Genomic DNA, 27,625 nt, shown 5'->3' with positions numbered 1-27,625 from the left:
CTGACAGCATTAGAAAAGGAAGTCACACTGATCAGAATGAGCCGGGTTAATTACAGAGCCCTTTGGTGAAGGAGGGTTTTACACTTGCAACAATATCAATATGTCGTATTTGTTGAGAAAGGGGGGCTGTCTGGTCACAGAAATACATTGTGTGTAGTGGAGGCCGTACAGTCTCTCTGGTCCTCTAACGGTGTCCCACCAGGGGCTGGAGCTGGGACAAGCTAGATGAGCAAGCTGCCTCTGGAGTCCAGACCTCCTCCCTTCAAGTTGGTTGGAGAGGAAACCAACCCAAAGGGTTATGCTGGAGTGTACTGGCTGGTCCTGTCCCACTGGACGTTTTCCAATGCCATTAGTATGGTAGAATCAGTGAAAAAGCAGAGATGCAAAGCGGTGATGACATAGTGTTAATAGGGGCTTTGGCTTGGGGCTGCAGGGAGTGCAGCAGACCATCCATCTGCTCTCCTGCATGTTTGACTTAGCAAGTGGCTACAGCAGAGGGCAAGAGTAAGAACTGGGAAGTAACAAGCTCCCTCTGAAGGCTTACGTTGCTGTTTGTCTGTGTACATTACTTGTCATACCATCCAGGGGTTTTGTTGCTGTTGTTTGTCTTCAGCAGCAACATGATCTAAATGTGATGTGTGTTGTTAAATTCAAACAAGGATGTCTTGAGTCCATCAGAAAATGTTCTTTTTGGAACATTCACCTCAAAAGAAGCCAAATGCTGACTTTGAAGAAACTTGTGATTTTGAACCCAAATTAATCAAGTATTTGAATAACATATTCTGGAAACATACTTTCCTAAGTCAACTGGAAAAGGTACTGCACAGTGCAGCATGCATAATGGCGATGAACCAAAGGAGCTATCAGAGCACGAGCAAAATTAAGCATCATCTGTTACACACCCAGCAAAACAGTAGATTAGAAGTAATGATAATTATTATCAGAGCTATCATTGGATTAAAAATAGTTTTAACTCCTTAAGCAGAAGCCCTGTTAATCAACTTGTACTAGAACAGGGAATTCAAAAACACTGGCGGGTATTTTGTTTTATTACTTGCAGGTGATACAGTACTGCAAAAATCCAGAAACATTGACAGTGATTTATTATAGATTCTGATGTGGTAGAGAATTTAGATGCCTCTTATTTGTTGCTTAACTTGAAGCACACTTCATAGCGATGAAATTCCATGTTGTTGCTGAATTTATTCAGAGGTGAGAATAAAAAATACTTTTAAAAAAATCAAACCCAAAATACCGTAAATGGCACATGAGAATCCAAGACACCTTCAGAAAATAGTGAGCAGTTGTAGAAGTGACCCATTGACATGTAAAATGTCCCTTTTACTTGCGGAATTGTTCAGTTATCCATTGACATTCCCTGCTTTTTTCACATTTATTTCTCAAACATCGCAAAGAATGTTGCTAAATCAGAACTGTGATTTAGCGCTCTGTAATTAATTTGCATTATGGTATTCATATAAATGGAAGAAATTTGCCAATTGTGTATTTACTGGGGCTGTTAAACGGTGTCTGGTTTACAAAATACAATTTTGTCTGCCTGTGGCTTTGTGGAAGAGGTATCACTTGTATTTGTCTTGTGACCTTGGTGCAACCCTCTCCCCCACGTTCTCTTAATGATGGACCGACTTAATTTGTAGCTGCAGTCTAATGAGAGACTAGAAATGTGTTAGAGGGTGTAACAGGGATGCCCGTTTACCAGTTTTTGCAAAATTATTATTATTGGTGCTTATAAAGTGAAATTAACTACCCTAGTGTTTGCTTACATACATACATATCTATACATACCTATCCAGTTTCTCTGTGTGTATATATACATATGTACTGTAGCATTTAGAATTATTTTTCAATAGCTAGGATTACATGTGTTTGTTTCCCGTTTGTGTAATCCAATAGTTCTTTCTTCTAATAAATCACAGACAAAATGCTGCGTGACAAGGGAGGGAACTGCAGCCTCTTTGGAGTGCGTAGTGTATGTGCTTGAATTCCTTCAGCATCTGAGTGGCCCATACAGCAAAATCTTCACAGTGTTCCCAGCTGAAGTGATTTCTTGCGTTCCTCTTACTTTGAGCCTTGGGTGTTTGCACAAGATGAATGCTTTTTTTTCCCCTGCCTGTGTTTATATCTGTAAAGTGGGTGTAGGGAGAGCAAATGCCCAAAGTATCAGGAACTGAAACGGGATGTCTTAAGGCTGGCTTAAGGCCAAGATGAAATACATCTTTCTTGGCAGCAGGGTTGCTTGAGACAGCCCTGTGATACTGGATAGCTTATTTTTTTTAATCGGTTAGGCTTGTCCCTACCTCGGCTGACCTCCTTTGTTGGGCAGTGGGCAGATCCGTGCTCAACCACTGGGGTCTCACGTGTCCTTCCTGGTGTGAGGGCCAGGAGAAGAGGAGGTGCGCAAAGTGAATGATGCTCTTAGGGTGATGTTATGTCTGTCGTTCTGTTAGGAGATTGCCCGTATCCCCCGGGAGAAGCTAGTCAACACATGGCCTGGGGAAGCTGCATGCCAGCAAAGGACGGAGCAACCTGTCATTGCTCCACACCTTTGTTGGCCTGCTGACTGGAAATGGTGCCCGCTGGATTTGTGGTGCCTGCCCTGGTTGGTATGCTGAAGGAGATGTCCCCCCCATGCCACCGTGCTGTCTCTCTTGCCTGCGTCCTCCATCAGGCACCACCGAGCCCTGTGCCCAGCTGGCTCAAGCGTTTTGGTGTCAGTGACAGGCAGCAGCTGTTGGAGTGTCTCACTCCTCCTTAGGACGAGTGTTCGCTCTGCTCAGTCGGGATTGCATTTATAACACATTTGCTTTCTGTGCCAGAGACAATCAGTGAGGAATATGGTTGGGGTCAGTATTTTCTTAGGGGCCTTTCCAGAGGAATGCAACATACGGCTGCTGGCCCTGGGGAGCTGTGTGGCCCCTGTGAGCTGTGCAGCTGAGGGCCGCCATGTCAGCCCCAGGAAGATGCTTCTCTGAAAATTCTGATAAGGCAGAAGGGAGAAGCAAGAATCAGTTTCAGTAAGTGTCTGCAAACATTTTTTTGTTTGTTTGTTTGGGGGTTTTGGGTTTTGGGGGTTTTTGGTTTTTGGGTTTTTTTTGGGGGGTGGGGTGGGTTTTTCTTGTTCCCCCCCCTGGCCTGTATGCTTGGCACCCTTCCTCTCCAAACTGTGCAAATCTTGCTGGAAGTTGATGCTTCCATTGCTGCTTTCCTTTTTTTTTCCGTTTTCCAGTTCTGCATATGAATGCCAGCAGTGAGTGAGCTTTTGGTGAGAGCAGAAAGGTGTTGCAGAAAGATTGCTCATTGAGCCATCTTTCCTAGAAGGAAGGGCTGCAGCAGGGTGGGGACCTGCAGTAGGGAATGCAGTAGGGTCCTGGTCTGCAGCAAATCCAGAGGTTCTTGAGCTGCCTGCTTCTGTACTCACTGCTTGCTGGCAGGGGAATGGTCACTCAGCCCTTAATTACTACATGAGTTTCACCTTTCAGTTGTAACAGGACAGAAAATTTAATTTATGGTTTTAATGGCAAAAAGATACAGGTCAATCAGGGTATTAATCAGCTATTGCATTAAAATGTTGATGACTTACTGATCTTAAATGATTTGTTAAATACTTCAGAATAGTTGCTGCAGGTACTGTGAAACGTAGTCATGCACATAATAGAACAAATGAGGTAGAGAACCTAGTGAGTACCTTCAATTAAAAATGTGGGCATTTTTACTCATAGCAGTTCATTGCCTAGTGTGCAGTCAATGGCAATATCATAAAATATCTAATGAACTGAAATAATTAGTAGTGTATGACTGTTACAACTGTTGTATAAGAAAAATACATATAATTGTATAGTATGTATCATATAATAGTATAATTGTATAATACGATAATGTGAAAGCCACATCATTTTTCCGGCTCCTGTTTTTTAAAATTAACTCTAGTGTCTCTACCTTTATGGAATTCCGCAAACAAAGATTACCAGATTGGAGCAACTTCCCCCCCCCCCCCCCCCCTTCATAAAGTTTTGCAAATACAAATGGGCACAAATAAAATATTTCATGTTCCAGACACAGTATGAGTGGAATTTTTTTAAGAAGTAAAAGCCTGCTTTCACAGGGGACACTGAATACTTGAAATTTGACAGAACAAAAACATTTTGGTGTTTTGTAGTTTAAAATAATGTTTCACTTTCATGTAACTGACAAAAGGCTCAGGTGAAAGAGAGGTGCTTAACTTTGTGCAGGATAATGAAAATTGCACGCTGGCAAGATTAAGTGTGTATTTTGTAGGTCATTTTTTTGTATGAGCAAGAATGCAGTGTTATAGGTGATGGCATTATGAAGAATCTTAAACCTTGAAAAGACCAAGAAGAGTAAAAAAAACCCTTGATTTCTTGCATTTCCATGGATTAACGCACAGTTCCTTTCTCGAAGCTCCCCAGGTCAGTTCGCTGGCAGCCTGATGGAAGGCGTGTTGAAGTTAACTGGAAGTGGGCTGTTAACTTCTAATACATTTTGGAACAGAGCTCCAGTGAATTCCTTTCTTCCTTGTAGGGAGATAACTTCAGCACCATGTCAGAATAATTTAAAAAAATAAAAGTCTTTGCAAGGTTTATTTTATTTTTCACTTAAGCAGTGAGGGAAATTTGTAAGTGAACATGGTTATCAAAATATGTAAAAATGGTGCCTAGAAATGGGTTCTTATCTCATGTAATTGCTTTATAATTGTTGGGGAGGGGAATCAGATTAGGGAGGATGAATATTTCCAATGGTGAAGTTAATACACTTTTATGAATAGTGACTGTAAGTCTGCATTCCATGAAGTCAGTGGGAGTTCGGAGGTTTTGCAGAATTGGAGCTAGTATTTGCAAATTTTCAGCTTTATGTAAGCAAGTTTGGGGGTTTTTTTGGTTGGTTTTTTGGTTGGGTTTTTTGTTTTGTTTTGTTTAAGGAATAAATTAAAGCTTTGATTAAAAGTTTTGATTAGAATATTTTTTGAAGTAGGAAGTGTTAATCTTGAAGGTATAATTTTTTTTTTTTCTTGTCTTCTCTTTCTCTCCTACTCTTCATTATCTTACTTGAAAATAAAATACAGGAACACTTCCATGAAGCTTAAAAATCAGTAAAGCAGTGACTGTTTTTCATGCATACATTGAAAACATACTTTTAAAAATATATATATATTTTTTTATTACTCAAGTGTGGTGTTGTGAGACTCAGCAGGACTTGCTGCATTTTGTACCTGAAGTTAAAAGTATATGTGTGGGACATTAGTCAAGCATCAGGTGGTTTTAGTGAAAATTATACTTTTACCAATTATTACCTTTTAACTAAAATTTTGTATACATAAAGTTACTGTTTTGATGTCAATAACTGTATTAGGAAGAATAAATCATTCGTCAGTGCCCGTAACAAACTTTTCTATCCAAAGATAAAAAGAGTGTGTAAACACATCAAATCTTGTGCTGTAGGTTAGGGCATAGATGAAGATTAGAAAGGCAAAAAGTGACCTTCTGTGGAAGTTGTGCTTCACAACCATTTTGGAACTTCTTAAAAACATGCCCAAAATACTTTGTTTGCATGCTACTTCCAGTAAAAATTGTTTCTCCGGATTTGTTACAAGAACAAATATATTTGCTCCTGTGAAAGCTGGTTTAGTTTTGTTTTCACGCTAACAAAATGTGCGCTTCGCTTGACACTGTAGCTGGTGCTGGGCTGTACCCTTGCTACTGAGTAGCTGCACCCAGTTATAATGTACACCTAGTAGATGCTGTGTCTGCTGAAGCAATGCCTGCCCTAGAAACAAAACAGTAATGCCCAAGTCCCACAAAGTCTGCTTTAAAAGTCCCTGTGAGTTCTTGAATAAAATGAAGTCTTCCCAGTTCTGTGAACGCAGAAACAGAGATGTGGAGAAGTGGTTTTCCTAAAACCATCCCGGAGTGACCTACAGGTTAGGGGCAGAAACTGAATTATCAGCCTGCGTATGCTAATGCCTGGCCCCGTGCTGCACCTGTCAGCAGTGCTGCTCCCCGTGACCGGTGGGTACCTGCTAGCTGATCCCATCCCACCTGCCCAGGGGATGGGAAAGGTGCTGTTGTGTCCTGCTCTGACCCATGCCCGTCGCAGGAGGGTGTATAGCAGCCAGCCCTCCAGGGACCAGATAAGTTTGGCTATCTGTTCAGAGATCCTGTTTGGGGGAAGGTGGTGCTCAGACTTCTTTATCCCTGTTAGGGACTGTTTGTTCTGGAGTATTTCTGTATTTTCTTGTCCGCCTGTGCGGTCTGGGAGGGAATTGGCCCTGCGATGTGCAGAATTTATGTTCTGTATCAAAGCAGTTTTAATGCTAGTGTCTTAGGGTTTTGGTGTGAAAAGAAAGCGTACTTGTCCTCTACGTTAGACTTGCCAAAATCAAACACTTGGTAAAGCAGGCTGCATGTCAAACAGTGATTTTTGTATCTTTACAACCTTTACTGGTATCTTTCGAAATTGGGATCTAACATGAGACATTTAGTAAGATGCAAAGGTCATTTAAACACTGTTGTTGCTGACTTGCAGTAGTTACTCTGGGCAATTTTACTTCCTTAGCAGGGGGAAGGTCAGAGGGAGGGGAGGGAGACTGTCAAGAGCTTGAAAATCAGTGTTTCCAGCCCTTCCAGGACTCGAAGCAAAAGCTGTCTGTTTGCTGGAAAGCTAGGGATCCTTCCATTCTCTCAGTCTCTTCTGTGTAAGCTGAAAATTTGTGTTGGGGCTAAAGAGACTGCAGGATATCAGCATTTAAAGATTGACTACTAAATGCGGAGTTTTAAGAAAAACCAAACACATTTAATTTTTGGCAATTGGGTGTGGAAGTCAAAGAATCAGGTAAAGATGCTGCATTTTGGATAAAAGAAAACAACCCTTTTCTGAAAGTAGGATTTTTTGGGAAAATGTTGTGAAGCTTCTGGGGACATTTAGAATGTCTCCAGACATAAAATGGGCTGGGTAGGAGTGGAATAGTCAGGAATTCACAGGAAGTTTCAAGGCTGCATAATAAAACAAAGGCACATCACATGGATGTTCACTTCATGTAGGTGGGATCAGTGTTCCTTTTATTTTAGTTTTAATAGTGGAAGGAGCACCCAGGCTGTACTTATTTATAACCACTGATCCTTAACTTTCATCCATATTCTCTCTATTTAGACATGCGTTCTCTCTCATGGTGCAGCATAGCTATTTTCTTTGTCCTTTAACGACTTGTTTCCTCTTCAGTCATGCTTTCATTCACTTCCTTTTGGCTCTTTCTACTAACTCTACTAATTCCCTCTTGTTGCTGCTTTTTACCCTGCCTTTCCTTTTCTCCCTAGCCCTTAATTCCTTCCATCTTTCTGTTCCTCCTTCCTTCCTGCCTTCTACCACTGGGTCAGATAGTTTTGAGCAACCAAGATGTGGGAAATTTGTGTGACGCATGTGGAATAGAGCAGTGCACTGGGAAACTTACCCTCAAAAGTCAGTACTAATTTCAGATTTCCTCATTCCTGACAAACAGCTACCTTTATAGACTAGGAAGCCTTAGTAATAAGCCCTCGGAAGGCAGAGTTCCCTGTGGCACAGTGCTGTTGAAGCCCTCCTGTGGAAGTGGATGCTGGCATCTCTACAGCTTGAGAGGGCACGAAGCAGCAGAGTATGCGCACTTGTGTCATGGAGAAATAGAAATACAAACCAAACTACTTAACCCCGCACCTTATATTTCTGCTGGAGTAACCTGATTTAATAAGTTAAAATGTCAGTGCTGTGACTCCACACTTCCATTTCCTTTCCCTGCTTTCTTTATGACAGTATTCCAGGGTTTTTAAAAACATCCACCAAAAGAAGGAAAGATCACGAAAAACACGCTCTTAATTGCATGCAGTTTTTAATATTCGTGGGATCTGTTTTGAAGGGTACATTTAACAGAGAGAAACGCAGCAGCCCCACACTGAATCCTTTGTCCTTCCTGCGGGGTGAAACAGTAGATAGCTTACTGTAAGTGTGGCTGGCTGCCAACCCGTGGCGCAGATTCTTTTTTTAATACTGTAAACTGGCAAGAAATCAAGAATTGCCGTTCTTCCTTTTATTTACTTTCCCTTCTGTATTAAAGAGCTCAGTAAATAAGAGAAAGTTAAATGTTGAGTGGAGGTTTCGTACTGATTGATCATTGAATAGCAGAGAATTACTGTTTTGGGGGTTTTTTTCCCCCTTTTTTCTGTTTCTTTTTGGTTGAAAGTGGAAATATCAGTTGCTTCATCTGGAATAGATTATCGCAGGGAAAAGTCTGTGCAGAGTTTGAAATGAGGACAGAGCAGAATGCATCCATCATGCATAGTTTAAAACAATCTGCAAGACTGCTTCTGATTTGATCCTTAGATGTACTTCCTCCTGATTTTCTTCCAAACTTGTGTTAATAATGAGTACTCTGTCTCTAGAAAAGACTTTTCTGTAAAGTGTACCCCCAGCCTCTGCTTGTAAGTATTTTCTTATTTGTACAACTAAGCTTCCTGAAATAGCTGCTGAGATTTTGTTTTGCTGTTATATATAAAAGTGGTAGAGGGGTGTGGAGTTCCTTCTGCTGCTTCTCAAATCCAAGGCATGCCTTGCAAGCTACTTTGCTTTCATGCTAGAAAGGAAATCGGTGTTACTGCTTTTCTGACAATTGTATCACTAAATCATTGGCAGAATTATCCCCAAGGAAAATAATTAAGTTGATACTGATATTGTGCACATTGTAATGATGTATCTGGAGAGAAATAGATTTCTGCATGAATGATAGGGGAGGACAAATTTAAATTTAAAAATTACCGTTGCTGTTAAAGACAGGCTTAATGTGAAAAATTAGCCCACAACAGATTGTTTTACATCCCAGAGCGTATTGTGGTTCATTCAAAGGTCTATTGTACTTAAAACATATTAAACATTTAGTAATATCAATGTGTATCTGTTGCTGACTTGATGAGCCTAACCTACCATACAGGTCATGTATGTACAGCTGTATTAAAGGCATTGTTGAAAAAAAATGGATTCATGTTTTGTTTCTTTTATACTTCTTGGCAAATTAGAGGTTAAGGTTTCTGGAAATGATAAGGAATATTTTTGTTCTTAAAGCAGTGGACTGTGACTGAAGAAATCTGGACTTGGTCTGCCAGATTTCTTGAAATAACTCAGTCAAGTCATCGGTTGCCTTTTCCTTTTTTTATTACCCCCCCCCCCCCCCCCCTCCTCTTTCCTTGCTCTCAGAGTTCTTCATCTGTAAAATGGAGATAATCCTGTTCCCTTACCAAATGGCACTATGATATAGATAAATTCATAACTCTTTGTGGGACAGTGCAGTAGTACTTAGTGGGTTCAGCATAAATATTCACATTAGTGATTCCTGGTAAAGAATTATTGAGAAAACTGTATTAACTCAAAGTTGGGAGTATTTTCTTCCAGAAGCAGAGAAGGTCTGAGGCATAGTTTCCAATCTGCAATGCCCGAATGAGGGACACAAGAAATGTTTATGCAGGAAATTTAGTAGTTTACAAGTTTCCTTCCTTTGGTTCCTTCCTTCCTTTTAGTTAGAAAGAAAATTTTTTTTCATACTCTGCTGGACGAGCCTGAATTTTCTGAAGTAAATTATTTTCAAATATAAAAGGAATAGGCACATTTTTGTGGACATTTGTGTAGGTGTATTGGAACAAAAATTAATGCGTAAACAAACTATTTCAAGATGATCAAATTCAAGAGATGATCCAATGAATTGAGAGCAACTTTTCTAACCAATAATTTAAAAAAGCCTTCTCCTGCAAAAGCTCAGATCAGAAAACATCCCAAATCTCAATGATAGCCATCAGAAATCTTCCCCTCGTTCTCCCTTTTCTTTTATCCTGAAACTGTATTTCAAGCTCATTCAAGGTACGTAGGAATGATTTCTTGAAAAATGACAGGTAGAACTATCACAAACTTGTTACCATTTTAAGGGTGTTGGATACGATGCATAATTATCTTGAATACAGTTTCGTTCTTGCTGCCTTCTCAGTGTAGCACACTGCAGGGAAAACTCAGATTCTTTCTTCAATGATTCCTGATGTTAAAGGGAGAAATAAGTAGGTAGCAACTCTGTTTTCACCCGTGTTTTACAGTCTTTATTTTTGGTAATGTGGTTGTTTATTTGAAGCGTAAGTGACTTTCATTTCATTCCTCTAATGTGGGTGATAAAATAGGGAAATAAATACCTGCACAGAGTTTGAGTTATAATGTGGCCATGTGACTTGATAGGGGTCTGCTGATACGTGTTTCTCCTTTGATACTGTGAGCAGATTATCTTGAATAGCTAACGGATTTCAGTATATATTTTTAAAATGCAGGAAAAAGTAGTTGATAAAAATATTACAGTGACTTTATTTAACAAGGAAGAGTGTATTGCAGTAGTATTTCAGGATGACTCTTAACCACATTCAGGTATTTCTCCTGTGGATCTCCAAAAGCTAGGTTTTTTGTGGTGCTTCAGCTATATATTTGGAAGAAAGAGAAAATGGTTTTATCACTTGCTTCCTACTGACATCCTCCGTTCTTACAGTAACAATTTTCCTTGGCTGTTGCAGCATGTGCTAGGAGATTGCAGATTCTGTGTCTGTACATAGACCTGATACCTCAGAAACCGTCTTTTATCCGATACGCCTGTAAGGCAATTATCATGAGTCAGATAAACCCTCCACCCCAGGTTTCTTGTTATGGGTCAGGCCAGAGCAAGACCTTTTCTGGTCAGGGAGCCAGTCTGTAAATTAACGTCAGTGAGAATTACGGGTAAAATCCCCAGACGTGGCTAGGGTCCAAAATTGGTAGCAAGACCGGTAATTTAAATGTCTGCCCCTCCTGGACAAAAATGAGCTGGTTGCATCTCGTTCTTTCTCTCATCCTGACAAGGGTCATTTCGGATGTGTCCAAGTAAGACCAAGAAGATAAGTTGGAGGAGGAGGAAAAAGCATGTCTTCCTCCTTCCCTTCAGTAAGTTCACGTTTGTCCTCACAAGTAGGTCTTCCGCTTTTGTTCCCCAGCTCCTTAAACCAGAGGAGGGATGTCCCACTGATTGTCCCTCTCAGCAGGTCACAACCTTAGCTGTTCTGTGTTTTATCCCCCCTGCTGAGGCCATATACCACTCACTGCTTTCACTCCTTCCCTTCCTTTGCCAGGTCATGTCCGATTTTCTCCTCTCTAACAGGGCTTAGACCAACTACAGTCCTGGCCAGCTTCTTACTCCCTTCCCAGAGCTGGGGGCTGCCAGGCAGTGTGACACTTGTGGCCTCAGGACCTCCCTCACCTCCCTGGCCGCCTCCTCTCCGCCACAGCACCTGTGGCGGTATCAGTCACAAAGGGATTTTCTTTATTGCATTAAGCTTGTGAGAGAAGATTTAGTAGGTGTGTCGCAGTGCCATTAGCCTCCTGTGACCCCGTGTCTCAGCAAATCCTGTTGTGGCTGTGAGGAATTTGTTTTGGTTTGAGCAAATTCTCCTTGAAGTATTAGAGCCATCTTGGAGGAAACTGTTTTCTCTACCCACGGTGCCATCTTCTTAATACTGGGTCGCTGGACCTGCTGCTGGTGGTAGAATCATTACACCAGTCTTGAGTAACATCCCACCTGGCAATGGGAAACTTGAAAATACAATTAATTGAGTTTTCTTAGATCATGTGGTGATGAAATCTTTTGTAACAAACTTTTATACAGGAACAGAAGTTTTATGTTTGTGGTAATAATGTTCATAAAAGATGTTTTGGTGTACTTAGAGCAAAGTAACGTTTCAACATTTGGAGGACAACCACAAAATCTATTAAAAAAAATAAATAATGTTGCCACATACATAGACAAAAGAAATCTGTCAAAGTTTCTTGATGTTTGTCTATAGTGCAAACCAGTTAACAAGTTCTTTCCCTACGTGAAAGAGCAGCATCTCGTTACAACACCTTGAAATCTTTAAATAACTTAAAGGCTCTTTTCTTTGATGAGAATTTCACTTTGTGACACCTTGGTGACAGGGATGTTAGTTAATTATTATCTTTATTAGGGGCGTTGCCTTGTTTAAATATCTGCAAAAGTATCTTGTTTGTGGCACACTGATGCTGCTTGAGCACATTCTGTTGTACGTGAGCAGCCTTCAGATCATAATGAAGAACAGAAAATGTTCTACCGTCCTTCAGATCCTGAACAGAGCTCTGCTGAAATGTCATTGGAAAAGATTGAGGAGCCTGAGCCTAGCTTGGCAAAAAAGTAAACAAAATAGGATTTTTAGGTGAGATGCAGGTGGGATTTGACTGTACAAAAATGAGATCTAAACCAGCAGGTTAGTCTCCTGCAGAATTCCAGTGACACAATGACTAGAATTGACTTGGTCTGGGTCTTCTGGTGTGTAAATGCCTGTTTCCTCTATGACTGCATTGCCTTTTTTTTCTGGGAATTGCTCAGTCATCATGCCCAGGGGATTGGATTCCACACAAATATACAGGAGCAGTTTCTAGATTCTTTGGAAAAATTCATCGGAAGGAGGGATATTGGTGTTTCTGTTAGATGGACACACCACGGCAAGATCTGCTGCCCAGTATTTGGGGTCTGAGGTCCAGTTACTGCCTTTACTTTCGGGTGTTCAAACACTTTATCACAGGTGAGTGTCAGGGGGCTAGAATAAATTGCAGAGCAAGTGCACGTTCACTCCACCTGACTGAAAATATTTTCTTTTGACCCCATAAATTTTCATTTATCTTGGGCAGAGACAGAGACTCACTGCGGCTGTGCAATGAGGAAGGTGGCGCACACATTCCAGCTCCTATTCCAAAGACCTTTCATAAACTTGGCATGTGTTAGCTATTGGATAAAATGTGGACCCCTAAGTGGAAGGTTACTGCTAAGATTAACTTTCATTGCTAGATACAGGAAGGATTTAAGACCCATTCTCAGCATTTTTTTCTGCTAGGAAATGTAAAAAGCTTTCCATTTAACATGATAATTTTGGGGGATCTTACTCTGAAGCTTTCATTATCCTTGTGTGTTACTTAGGAAGAATAAGAAGATAACTTTTGGCTATGGATAAGCATTGTTGGAATTTAATGTTGTTTAATTAAGATAATCAAAGGGTCAAGTAATTTCATGAATTGTTAGGTATTGTTTCATTTTTAGTACAGTGAATATGGTCCCTGGAGTTGAGGAACAGTGATTGTTAACAGTTCTTTTACCGTCTGGCACCATGAAAAAAATACCCTTTGTGTTGTTCTAGCATGATGAAAAAATAGATAAATAAATAGGATTTGTGAGTTTTCTTTAAAGGCTTTTCCACAGGGCAATTGATTTTATTTTAGCCTCTACAAGACAGACCAAGATAAGAAAAAAAAATACATATTTTTCTCTCTCTCTCTTTCCCAGATCCAGTGTAAATGAAAGAAGACTGATACGTACTTACAGATCTTTAAAATACCTTAAGAGTTTTTATTTGGCTTTCTGAAGAGAAGATTATTGTCCTGTATTGTTAGTTACTCCTGCAGTAACTAACTTAGGTTTTGCAATAATTTTGAGTGCCCTTCGGCCCCTTTATGCAGAACTTCATAATATGCCATGACAAGCATCTTGCACAAGGTTTTTTGAGGTGGGAAAATTTATATTTAATTAGGTTGTAGATAAAGTAAAGGCTCAGCTCTACCATGTTAATCTGTTGGAAGTTTCTGCAGTGAGTTTCCCCATCAAGTCTATATTCTCTGTCAAGGTCAAAAGTATCACTTTCTTCAAAAGTGAACACATAACCTTTTGTTTAAGGAAGTAGTAGTCTGCTTTGAAAGAGACCTATACAAAAAATTAAATGGGTAGAATCAGAAATGCAAGTTAAATCAGAAGGCTTTTTAATACATGTGAAGAAGTTCCATTTACTACTCAGCTGAGGTTTTCCACATTGCGTGATTAGACAAATACAAAATTAAATAACAGAAGTCAGGATCAGATGCATTTTGAGGGTTTCTTGCTTGTTCTTAAAGTGTACTGTTCTTTCTAGGAGAATATTCTTTGGGTAAATACCAGGTCTAGCTGTAAACTGCAAAATCAGCTTGACATCTTACTTAAAAGGTGCCTTCATGTTAAAGGCAATATAATGTCATTAAAATACTGTTTGCCATGAAGAGAAATGCAATGTAATGCTATATTTAACTGCTTTGTAAGAGTCAAGCTCTTGTGATGAGAAAATTTCAATGACATTTCTAATATAAAAATACATTTTGCAAGTCTGTAACCTTCTTCAACGTGTACACTTGGATTTATATATTGGTTGTCTTCTTGGAAGGAGGCATGGATGTTTTCAGTGTTTTTCAAAGTATGAATAGAATTACAAATTTCTCGTAATGAGAAAGGTACCAGTTGTATTTTTCAGCGTATAGATGTTTAAAAGCTGGTATCAGTATATTAGCCATTACAGATCAACCAGTAAGTATATTTGTGAGGTGAAAAAAGTAGCTGTTTTCTGCATTAAAGTAATTAAAGTGTAAAAAGTGCTTTAAAAAAATGTGCAGTAGAAAGTTTCCTCATGTCTATAGATTTATGCTTAAAGACCTAATTCTGTAGTCTTACTTAGAGAGCATTAAGCAGAGTGGGATGTGATTGGGAAGATGCTTCAGGACTGATCCTGTAGCAAGACGTGGTTCAGCCTCGGTCAACCTTTGGGGCAAGGCGTATTGTGGAGGGCATCTGTTGGATTCAAGAGGGTTTACCAGTTCAGGAGAGCAGTCAAACTCTCCGGGCAAGCAATTGTTTCGTTGGGCACAGGTGTATCTGTGTGAACGTTTTGGTGTGGGTCCGGAGTACACTTCTGAAGCAAGTCCGCTCATTGTCCCTGCTTCCTGCAGACGTGCACATGTTGCTGAACGGGCTCAGGGTGTGCAGATGGGTTTCTTTTTGGGCGGCGCTAAACCAAAAGATTTTTTCAACTTTGTTAATACCCATTCAGTGAGCTGGACCAGACTGGGTGTAGGTGAAAGTGAAACCATCTGAACAAAGCATGGACACTGGGTCCTCCGTATCCTATGTTTTGCCCTCTAGATTGACTCCTATGGATTTGCACCACTGGCTGTTGTCATGGCCTGGCCTGTCTCAGGCAGTGACTGATAGCAGATGCCTAGGGAAGAAGGTAAAAGGCAAGCACGTAGTAGTGCTTTCCCAATATATTTTCCCAGCTTTCAGCAATCTGCATCTCACAAACTTCCTGAAACAGAGATGGTATCTTTGGTTTAATAGCCCTTGATAGATTTTTCTTCCATTAGTTTGTCTGATTGTTTTTAAAACCATGTGCATTTTTATCATCGACAATATCCTGTGCAGTGAGTTCTATGGCAGAACAATGTATGTGTTAACAAGTACCTTCTTTTGTTTGTTTTGAATTTGCTACCTGATAATTTCATTTGATGCTCCTTTGTTCTTACCTTGTAAGAGACAAATGATTCCTTATCCACTGCCTTTATGCTGCTCCATTTATCACAGATCTCTTTGATACCACCTTGATCATTTGTCTTCCAGGCTGAAAAATCCGTGTCTATTTAGTTCCTTGAACAGAACCCATTTCATACCTTTGATCATCCCTGTTCTTCTCTGCCTTTCTTAGTTCTGTTACGTCTTTTTTGAGACTGGAGGACTGCATGCAAGCTAGATAACATACTCCCTGTAGCATCTGTTGTTTAAATGCGGGGCTTAATGATGTGTTTGGTGGTCTACATTCCTGATAATTGTTAACAGTATTTGGTTTTTTTCAACTGCTGCTGCTGAAACTAGACCAGGATTTTCTTAAGTATGTCCCTAATGAGCGCAGATCTTTCTCTATAGTGGTGAGAGCTCAGGCAGAGCCTGTATTGTATACATAGGGTTGAGGTGGTTTTCCTCCCCACCCATCCTCAGCACCAGTCCCTACAATTCTTTATACCTGTCAGTATTGAGTTTTGTCTTCCATTTTATGATCTAGTCCTTTGCTATGTGAGATCATTTGCAGTTCTCTCAGCTAGCCTTTGTATCGCTAGGAGTGACTTAGTATCAGTAAGGTACTGTTTTCTGCATACTGTTTTTCCCCTTTTCCAACACATTTATTCATCTGTGTCCTACAAAACTCCTGTGGAACTCTGATACTCATCTGTTTTCATAGAGAAACTGAATGTTTAACACCATCTTTTATTTCTCATCTTCCAACAAGTTATTTATTTCTGTGGAGATCAAACTAGCTGATTGATCTGATCGTGATTGTCCTCACCTACATTGATTCTCTAGCAATGCTAATAGATTTATGAGGCAGTTGTGCGAATGCTATGTTGACTTTTCTCCAGCATGCTGTGTCTAGCTCTGTGTTCAGAGACTTCTGTTCTTTGTGAGAGTTCCTATCAGTTTGCTCAATGTGTATGTCAAACTAATTGTTTTGTAGTTTTCTGGATCACCCTGAAAGCCCTATTAGGAGATTGGCACTGTGTTTGCTATCGCACCTTTTTCTGGTACAGAGCTGGGTTTAAGTAAGATTAACATGAGCAGTAATAGCTATGTGTATCTTAAGTTCCTGAAGAAGTTGAGGGAATGCCATCTTACGCTTGTGATCTGTTACCATTTGTTTTGCCAGTATTTATCTTAATCACTGATGCTTAATTTTCAGACTGATTCTCAACCCAGGAAAAAAAAAAAAAAAGATTTCAGTCAGAGTATCATCTGCCTAACTGCTTCCATAGTGAGCACAGCAGCAATAAAATTGTTTAGTTTTGTTGTTGTTCGAGGTTTTTTGGTTTGATTTAGTTCTGTTTCTACTTCAGCCTTTTCTGATCTGTACAAATTCATAGACAGATCCATGCCAGGGTTTCTTGTCAGACACAGATAGATTAGATTATCCAGAAACAGAATGGATAGCCTTTGTTCCTTTGGGACAGTCCCATCAGCTTTCTGTTCCCTTTAACCCCAGGCAGCAAGAAGGGACCAGAGCAGAGCTCAAAGTGAAGTCTGCAAGTGAAGTGAACCTCCTTTGAGAATGCACTGATGAGTTGGAGGAACTTGAACTTCTGAGTTGTGTGGGCTTTTTTTTGGTGGTTGTTCATTGTTGTTTGTTTTGAGTGGGGGTTTTGGGGTGGTTGTGTTTGGCTGGGGTTCTGGTGTGTTTGGGGGGGGGGAGTTTGGTGTGGGTGTTGGTGTTTTTTTTGTTTTAATTCTCTTTAATATTTCCTTTAAAGACAGTTAGGGAACTAAACATGCAGTTATCTTAGTGCAGCATTAGGATTTCATAATTAAAGTCACAATGGCAGGAAATGCAGAAGTTTAGGTTTCGGTAGCAATATTAGCTACATATGGACTGTCTTCACTTCCTGCTTTTCATAATCAATTCGTATTTACATTCCTTGTGACCTACATTAATAGCTGAGCAACTTGCAAAACATCATGATCTTTATCCTAACGGTGTTTCTGGGAAGTGTGTGTGTGTAAAATCAATTTTTAGGCAAAGAATTCAGTTTAAGTGATTTACTCTATTCTGTGTATGAAGCTCACAGAGCTTGGAAATAAATGCAGGCTTTTGGAGTCCCATCCCAAGGTTAACATACTTGTTTTTATTTCCCATAATGTTAGTAACTTTGGTAAGATTTTGGGGGAGAGACCGCCCTGTAAGCAGTGTAAAGAGGAGAATGAAGGTGTTTGGATCATGAACATCTCCCCAAGGAGGAGACCTAAAGATTGGAGAAAGTAGGGGGGATACTGTGAACTCCCTGGCAGCCAAAGATGTGGGCATGTCCTGAGAGAGGCTGAAGCTATCTGCAGAGAGACAGCACAGGACTTACAGATACATATGTGGAGCTTTATTTATCAAGAGGACCAGGCAAAATGAGTAGCCATGTTATGCACACGGTAATTTTAAACTACGCTAGTAAGTTAGAGGTCATATACTACAGGAAAGCAGCATATGAAACCCTTTAATGTGCCCTGTATGTTAAAGCAATAGGCGTGAACAAAAAGGGAGGAAAAAGAAATGGTTTTGGTTTTGTTTTCAGTTAGCTCAGGTAGAGGAGGCTTACTGAGAATCCTCAGGATGGAACTTTTAGTTGTATTGCTGTCCCCTGACACAGGTGATGGGGCACAAGAACGTGAAAATGGGGAGATTTGTGGCAAACCTAGGGCTGAAGAGTGTGGCAGAGGATCTATTGAAGACTGGCTTTGAGGCTGAAATCTTGACAGTCAGCGACTGTGCAAGGACTAGCGTTAACTTCAGCAAAACCTCTAGAGTTTGTCAGCACTGGACACAATAGGCAGCAGTTTAAGAAACTGAAGTCACAGGTCACAGGCTGGGGGTCTGGCAGATACTTGCAAGGAGAGTATTTGCACAGTGGGCATGAATGTACTCACCAGCTTTGACAAGAGAAGTGCTGGTCCTTCAGGAGATGCTTGCAGATCCACACAGCTATTTGCAGTCTCAGAGATTAACTGAACTTTTTAATTTTTGTTTAGTTAATAGGTATTTGTAATTTCTGTGCTGTGTCAATGTTGTTGGTTAATTACTTGTACATTTCATTAGGAAAGCAAAATGAGACTGCTCCTGTAAGGTCCTTGGTGTGATCTGGTTGGTGTTGGCTATCATGTTGTGCCGAAGTCAGTATTGCTCATGAAAAAAATCAGACATTAAATGAAGCCAAAGCCTGTGAGAGTCCTGGGCTTTGAATGATTCTGACCAATTCCATGCTACCTTTGCCCTCTTCCATCTTAATGTTTTGTTAATACTGTATGTGGTTCTGTTGTGGCTGGGATATTCAGTTCTCCATGGTATGTGTATATATATGTATTTTTATAAGTTGTCCCATATTGGTAACTCATCAGTGAGTAAACGGTCCATTAGAGCTATTCTTTTTCTGTCTTCTGTCATTTTCAAATAATCTCAAGTGTGATTCCTTTATAATACGAATGGTATGTATTTCCAGTTGTGGTCTAATGGTTTGAATAGCGGCTCAGGTAATGAGGTGAAGGACTCAAGCTGATGATCTCATCCTTCAGCCCACCAGCCTGTCTGAAATTTTTAGCTAATCACTGCTCATACACGAATACTCGCTTACCTAGAACATTTGTTGGTACTTCAAAATTTTTCACATCAAACGTGGGGTGAATTTAATAATGAATCAAATGGGGCTTTCTATTATTTGCAAGATTTTGCTTGTACCTTTCTAAGATGAAGGAGTTCTCTAATTTTCACAGTATTGATGCCTCCCGTGTTCACTTTGTAAGTTCAGAGATTTTTTGAGCAGTTAAGATCAGACATAGCGTTTGATGTAGAGGGGGAAAAAAAAAGTTTGTTTATAAGCAGAGTTTACATCTGATTATGCAGAGCCTCTCAGTGCACTAAAACTGTTGTATGGCATGTTTCATAAAAGTAATATTTTAGTAAAGGAGGATTTTTTTTGACATTGCTTTTCATCATTGTTGAGAAGCAGTGATGTTTCTCTTTGGGTCTGAGCCACAGCACACAGATTTGTAGAATTAATGTTTATAAACATAGAGTTTTCAGGTACTTGTGGATTTTATTTATTTGTCCTTGTTTATTTTTCCAGAGTTGACTGAAGTGAATTGATTTAATTCTGCATATAAATATAGTGGTTTGGTAGGAATATTAAAGATCTGCATTCATCCTGTGGGTTGATTTTTGGACTAAACTGAGGCATCCCAAGTTAGCATTGCAGCTGCTGTAGTCTCTATCTGTAATCCATAGAAGCAGAGAGGTACTGCCAGAGGGTAATTTGCAGGTGCCTTTGTTTCTGTTTTCAATGTGCAGATAATGAAGAAGAGAGCAAATCTCTTCCCTTCTTTTAATTCTGAAGTACTGTCATCTTTTCAGCAGTAGGGTTTGGCATCCTACCTCCGGAGAGGTTTGCTCAGTCACAGCCTAGTCTGTGTAGGATGCTGTTCTCATACTGTTGTTTTTTCTTGTAAGAGCTTTGATAGTGCAACTGTCAGGTTGGCATCTCGCTCTGTTTTGTATCTACAACCAGCAGAGTTTCATTTTTGCAGCCCTGTCATGTACTAATGAACTGAGTCTTGAATTCTGCTGTTGCTCCTTGAAAACTAAGTGCCAAATTTGTTTCCACACAAAGCTCCTTCACTCAAGATGTGAAGTAGATTCAGATGTGCTAGCATATACACTTTGTAAAGTTTGTCTTTCGCTGCTTTCTGGCTACTGATGGAAAGATTTGATTGCAAGCCACTTTCTGGCTACGCAGTCTTCCTCTGTACAGAGGTTCGTAAGAGCAATAGGGTGGCTCTTTTATTACCAGTAAATGCTGTCAGTAGCATACGGCACTTGGAAACTGTACTGAAATACGAAGTTCAGAAAGATGCCAGTATAAAGAGGGATCTTCACTCCCCAATAGTTGTGCACTTACGTTAGTTCAGAAATAGTAATTTTCAGAGCCATATCTCTGCTAATTTTGTGTTATGTATTGCTCTGTTTGCAGTGTGCTTTGCTAACCTGGCCATATGACATTTGTAATGTGACTGGACTTACGCAGTTTTGCTGCTCTTTCTAAGGATGAACACTGAAAACACATTAAAGGAGTCTGCAAATAGCCATGGTGTTATCAAGTGATAAGTCCACTGGCAGTCTATGGTGCTTTTAGAACTAGCTGTAGAGGGAACGATGTGGTTTAAGGTCAGCATTTTGGATGAGTTTTGTTAGAAGAGTTGGGCTGCAGAGCATAGGAAGGTTTTTGGGAGTCGGGCAGTTGAAGATCCATTTCAGGGCTGCATCATCAATGCTGCTTCAGTGCTGCATTGGAAACTTAGTGCTGATCTTTTTGGATATAGCGGATTGCCTCCTTTTTGCTCCTTACACATATACTATCTGTGTTTAGTTTAGCTAAATTGGCAGGTGAATTTAGTCTATCCTTTGTGGTCACCCACCACCTAGACATACATAATTGAGAAATGGAAGTGTAGAGTAATGCTCTCTTTATGCTGCCTGTGCTATTTATGATAGCAAACCACCTTGACACTCAGGTTTTTGTCTAGCTAAGATTCTGTAATTATTTATAATTGTACAAAAATGAAACAGTAAGAAACGGCTAGTCTCAAGTAATGTAGTCAGTCCAGTGGGCAAAGGAACTTGCCAGAAGGCAAATTATTCAGCTGTTGGATGGAGGACTGTGGTTTCTCAGGCGGCTTCCTACATCTCAGTGCCAGGGGTGGGAATGATTATTGCATAATCATTCTGTGCATATGCACAAAGATTTTTCCTGTTGGCCTGTGACTGATGAAGTTTTAATGTAGCTCTTTATTAGGCAGAGGTGCAGAAGACTTCATAATTTCGAAGATGGGAGTTTCATCAGGTTTTAAAAAAGGCGTGACAGGACAGTTACCTCTAGTAGGAGAGAGCTGGGCTTGATTACCTAAAGGTCCCACCCAGTCTTACGTTTTATGTTTCTGGCTAGAGGGTGACCTGTCTGTGTGAAGGAGGTTGGTATTGTCAACAGTCATATAATTGGGGAGAACCCGTGATAGGAAGGCTTTTGGCGGGGAGAAACATGGAAGTTTTTCCACAATTCCCTGTCTGTTCTACATTAGTGTACACTTGATAGAAGTAAAATAATTTTCATGATTTGATGGGGAAAAATGGGTTTTCCAAATACATAGAAAGGTCAACTATCCAAATGTTCTGCCTGTATTAATTTGTAACTGACAGTTCCGGTAAATACCCGGTTAAGGAAGACTTGCCAATGCAGAGAAGGAGCACTAAAGTGCTAAAAGAAGCCTGAACCAATTAACAGCCAGTAGAAACCCTACTTTAAATAATAAGGAGTTTGGGGCTTTTAAAATATATTTTTCTATCTTATTTATTTTTCACTGTGATTTCAGTGGAAGGTCAAATCTGTTTTACGACAAAAAGTGCGTAGTATTTACCAAAATGTTGATCTTAATGATTAAATGCATTTGTGTAGTTTGTAATACCCATTCTTTATCCCACTTAATATTAGATATTTAAAAGTATAAAATACAAATGCATAAATACAGTGCACTATCAAAATGGTAGGAAATATTGCTGTTCTGGGTAAATTAAGAAAATATTTGTGTTCCCCAGTTGCTAACTATCACCCTTTTACCAAAAAAGACAAAAACATATTATCTGAGTCAAAAATTTAACATTTTCAATTAAAAGAAAAATACAGATCAGTAAAGGTAAGAACTTTTGAAGTTATTACCAAGAAAAGGAACATTGCATAATGGTTAATGAGGTTATAGATAAAATGTTAGTTCATAGTGCTTTTTATATAATATGATCTCAGATATCCTCTGATATGAGAAAAAAATAACTAAAAGCCAATCCTGAACTTCAGCTGAGTAAAAATACAGCTTTGCTCCTTATCACTTCAGTAAAAGCTTTTTAACAGAATCTAACTTTTTTTTTCTTCACATAGCTGAGGGAGCTTAGAATATGCTTGGAGACTGATTCATTTTTTGTGGCAAAAGCTGAAGTTGAAATAAATGTTTTGAAAAATAAAGGACTAACCACCATTCTTGGGTTACGTTTGAGTTATTTCAGGGTACATCGGTTTATTTGTAGTTCAGTTTTTCTGCGTAGTCAAGTCTTGTCTCTTCTAAATCACGTTCACTCTTACTTACTAGCTGTGATGAAAGCCATAAAAGTTCAGTATACTTCCACATGAGAACTTGCTGGCAAAATAATAGCTGTTAAGTCATATTTAAACTCATTGGAGGAAAAAAACCAGAGGTCAGTCATCAAAATACGAAGAACCCATATGTTAGCTTGTTCATTACTCGTCTTTTAATCTTTTGAAGTAGGCACGCATTTTTTGAACCATTGGCTTCTTAGGATCTGCTCTTAAAACTTATTCAGCAGTAGAAAGATGTAGAATGACAATTAGCACGTTTTGTTTTATGGCTGTATAAAATACTTAACTTGCAGAAAAAATCATGGAGATAAAATACCACCCAGTGTAACGTTTTCATGTCATTTGGTCCCCATATGTATGTTAGGCATACAGATACCGCTGGTTTTCTGGCTAATATTTCTAATTTGGTTTTCAAAATGTAATTTAAATACTCCTGGAGTATTTTCATTTTTCATGCTGTTTCCTCTGTCTAATCCCATGGGATATGATGTAGAACCACTAGTAGAGTTTGTTTGTTTTTGTAGGCTTGGGGGGGTAGGTGGGGGTTTGTTGCATTTCCTTAGGCATTGTTAACTATGTGTTTAAATGATGAAACTGGGCCAAGAAATTCCACCTCATAATTACATTTGTGGTTTAGTGGCAGAACATAATACCACTGCCTTTAATAGCAGATATGGGAGAATGCAGAAAAAAAGTTTCTAGTAAGCCTGTTTGTAAAGCACAGACCTTGGGGATAAAGACCTAGTTTTGAATATGAAAATCACGTTCCTAAATTTATTTTCAATGCTTAAGGGAGATAATAGAACAAATGGTTGATTAATAAAGTAATTCTATGAACGAATGTTTGAAATATCTTAATTCTGAATTACAAAGTAATATATTAGATCAATAATAATGAGAAGGAGGACTTCTTACAGTAGGTCAACTTGTTGACTTTCAGTTTAGTTCTATTTAGACAAAAAAGTAGCATCATTACAAATACCAGAATATGTGTGTTCAGAGCGGTATTCTTCAAGCCCTGATATTAATACTATATATTAAAACAAGGATTATTTTTTTCTTTATTTCTTTGTATTTAAATTCTGGACATTGTAATCCATTACATTTTGTGTCTGTAGCATAGCAGCCGTAGGGAACTTAAAATGGGAAGCCACCGAAAAGAGGAGTTTTCCTGCATTTAATGTGTAAGCAGCTGCTGTGCTGCATTCAGTAGGAGCCCCCTGACTTCAAAATGAAGGTTGGGAGTTTGGGTCTGGCAGCAGCCGTTGGGAAGGTGCTGTACCGGAGGAGGAGCTCCCAAAGATGATGTGATCTGACTCACCTAAGAGTCAGAATTCTTCCCTGGCTTTTTCTGGGGCCGGCAAAGATAATATGTACTTAACAAAATACAGAGAGCGGTACAAAAGCAAGAACTTAAATAATCCCCTAGTATATATTGGTTGCACACATTGACTAGTCATGAATGGACCAGCTCCTTGGTACCAGGAAGAGGCAGTTAGTAGCTACTCCATTCCTAATCCTACAGACCAGAACCAGAGGTGCCCTACCTACAAACAAGAAGGGTCTTTTTGCCTAGCATGTTCCTGTGCCAAGGGCCCAGGATGCAACAGGAGCCCAATGTTCATGGAGAAAGTGGATGATTCATGATGTTCACAGATTCATTTTACTGGGCTTGTCTGATGTGTTCATCTTGGGTAGGACAGTTTCCTCTTCTGTACCAGGCATTAGAACGTATCAATTAGATACTTTTAACATTATCAGTTAGAAAATAAGTGTTCATGGGCCTGTGCTAACATTATTTCTGTTAGCACATGATTAAACACATCATTCTTCACGTAAGTCTCTATAAGAATTGATAATAAAAGAAAAATGAACTTAACACTATCCCAAGTTGTTGGTTAGCATTTTTAGGATTATGTTGTTCTGTATTCATCCACCTCAGGCAGGGGAATGTCTTCACCTTTGTGTTGATTCAGCAACAGTCTTCGTCACCGTTGTATCCAAGGGTGAATTTGTAGGATCTAATGTTCAGTGTAGCCAGACAGCTGCAGATGACAATAGGCTCGTGGTTAAATTTTTTTAAAGTATATAAGCAGAGTAGAGGGGCTTACTAGTGGTTAGGCATTGAGCCGAATTAGACTTCATTTCCTTTATATGGATTTGGATGTATTGAAAAAATTTGAAAATCCACCCCTGGAGGCCCCATAAAGAAGCGCATTAAACTTTCCAACCGTTATTTGTTACATGTTTCACTTTCCCCTAAGGATCAACATCAGTCTTTGTACTTCACAAACTATTTGGCCTTGCTTTGGGAGATGGGCTAGATTAATCTCTCTCCATATGAAATGGATGTTTCAAAATCAACATGAATTTAGTTGGGAAAGCACAAGTTGCTGTTGAATTTGAGGCACAGTTTACCCCAGCCTGGGTTTACTTAATTCAGCATGTAATTAAACAGATTTATAACTTTAAGTATATGAATAGTTCCAATTAAAGTAATAGGTCTCAATGCAGTTGTGTGATTTTTGCGTGCCTGAAACGAACTATAGGATTAGGACCTTAATTTAAAGATTTTGCTTCACAGAATGCCAGAGTCCATCCCTGTTCTCATTAGAAATGCTAGCCTACGGTAACATCTTAGAATCAATAAATACTCCTGGTACAGAAAAAGATAAATGCCACTTTGTTGCAGCTTTTCTGAAGACTTCTACCTGTTTATTTATAAAAAGGGTTAGGAAAACAGCACTGATGAGTAATAACGAATGTGATTTTGTGGTTTCGAGTCTGCCACATCAATGTTCTCCAAATGAATTTGGTTTACAGTAGATGCTGCGCATTGTAAACTTTTTCTGAGGCAATATTTAAATGTACTTCCCTGGCAGCATAGAAATATAAATAAACATGCGGTGTTAACTTTTAATATTATTAATCTGAGTGAACTTCAAAAGTAGCTTAAAAATCCTGTAGTTATTTTTGCTGGATTTCAAAGGAGATGTGCATTACAGATAGCAAAGTTTTATCAATCAGATAATGAAAATAAAAGTAGAAGCAGCATTTGCAAAAAAAACTTACAAAGTTTTGTACTGATGTGCTAATCCATTCAAATTTTATTGTTAACATCTGTACCGAGTGATTGGAAGACTTACTGCATTAAAGGCCCTTGAGACAAGTATTGTTAACATTTGTGTAAATGGTTTTGATAAGTACATTTTAGAATGTAGGGAATCGGGCAGTTAAGCTATTAATAAAAGTAAAATAATACTAAATGTGGGAGGATTGTATTAGAGCTTATTATTATTATTATTATTATTCTATTCCAGATAAACATCACCATGTTGTTTAGCTAGAGCTTCTGCATTTATTAAATTATAATTGTATTTATAAAAAGCAAGGAGTACATTATAAATTAATTAGCTGATCATGACCTTTCTTCTTTTAAACCATCTGCATGAATTTGCTATTGACATCTATAAAGGCTGTATCTTTGTTGCTGATACAGTTTTCCTGGTCTATCAGAGAGCCTGTGGCAAACTTTCAGTGGAAGTTCCCTACACATGGTGGCAGTGTGCAAGATCTCACTATGCAGAAACAATACTTGCTTTATTTGCTTTTTGTTTGATCAGCCACAGTATAAAGAAGCAGCATTTTTTTGTTGATGCTGTTGTTGTTTTGGGGTTGGTATTTTTGTGTTCGCACTAGCTGATGAATAAGATGACCGTTGTCTGTGTGTATTTGTAGCATGCAAATGTAACTCTACTGTCACACTTAATAGAGGTTGTTTATATGTCATTGTGATGCTTCTTGTTAGCAGTGTTACCTGATCAAATAAGTTAGGCTTGAGTCACTAACTTTCTAAACAATTCAAGAGTGTGTGTGTGTATGTGGTGCATGCAGTACTCAAGTCTCTTCAGAAATTACACAGTACTGAAAATCACACAGTGTGGGTAGAATGCAGAATTTCAACACTATTGTTTTGCAGATACGGCATTGGGTTCACAACATTGCAGTGCATTAAAAAAAGTGCTTAACTGAATAAAATCAATTGTAAAAGCTGTCAGAACTGTTCTTTCCACTGAGACCAAGTATTTTCCTGCCTTTCCCCACCACTTCTGATTGCCTCAAAGATGTACATTACTGACATTTTTAAATAAAGCAGAAGTATCCAGCTTGTGGAGCAAACACTAATTTATGCTACTTGTGCTTTATATAGAAAATGGTGTCTCTTTCAAAAGGTTATGTTTACCAAAATCCTGAAGACCTCGAGATTTGTTTGTATTGCTGGCCAGGGTGAGGGGACCCCAGGAGGGTGCTGTGCAGCTGTCACCAGCGGTGTGTCTGGGAACACACCACCACATCAGGCAGTGCTAAGTCAAGGGCACCTGCACCACCCCACCACCACCCCCCATCAGTCTCCCTCCCAATAAAGCTGTGGCTGGCCAGAAAGAATTGCCTGTAAGACACAGCAAGTGAGCCAAAAACTATGTAGATTTCATAAACAGTTTTAAGAGTTACAGGGGTGTTTCAGCATTTTTTTTGTTTTCTATTACTAGAAGCCTAGTGATTGATACGTACTTACAAAATAAGCTCTTTAAAGAAAAAATGACCATGGCAAGATTAAAAGACTTGTACTGTGATACAAGCTCAGCCTTCTGATTTCAGCTGACTCTTCCCTTTGGCAGATGTATTCTAACAAGAGCTATCAGCCAAGAAATGTTGTGGGTTTTGATTTCATTTCATTTTATTTTTTAATAGAGAAATGAATGCATTTGTGTGTATTTTTATATAAGGATGAGCACATGCACGTGTCTTTTCTCAGAAGCTTTCACTGTGGCATTGTGAGAGGGCTGTCAGCATCACATTGGAGTACAGAAATGTCTTAACAGTGGCATTTGGTCTTGGTGAGAGTATCTACAGAGTAACTGTGTGTGCTGCCTACGCTGTATTTCCTGTGGTCTTCTGTTAGATTATGATCTCTGTCATGCCA

General features: G+C 39.3%; 1 protein-coding gene across 5 annotated transcripts in view; it reads left to right on the top strand.

The window, feature by feature from the left end:
- The window catches only part of NR3C2 (nuclear receptor subfamily 3 group C member 2), a 214,261-nt gene that overhangs the window by 31,120 nt on the left and 155,516 nt on the right, over positions 1-27,625 (top strand). The window contains exon 1 of one of the 5 annotated variants that reach the window (XM_055794390.1): positions 8,150-8,486. The exons of the other annotated variants lie outside the window; for them this stretch is intronic. Within the exon in view, the coding sequence (XP_055650365.1) occupies positions 8,389-8,486 (98 nt within the window). The 5' untranslated portion in view covers positions 8,150-8,388. Of the gene's footprint in view, positions 1-8,149; positions 8,487-27,625 lie in introns of those variants that run through there. 5 annotated transcript variants of the gene reach the window in all.

Source organism: Falco peregrinus, chromosome 2 (genome assembly GCF_023634155.1).
Source record: "Falco peregrinus isolate bFalPer1 chromosome 2, bFalPer1.pri, whole genome shotgun sequence".
NCBI classification, from domain to species: domain Eukaryota; kingdom Metazoa; phylum Chordata; class Aves; order Falconiformes; family Falconidae; genus Falco; species Falco peregrinus.
Note: the sequence above shows the minus strand (reverse complement) of the source record. Positions and strands in the feature narration are given on the sequence as shown.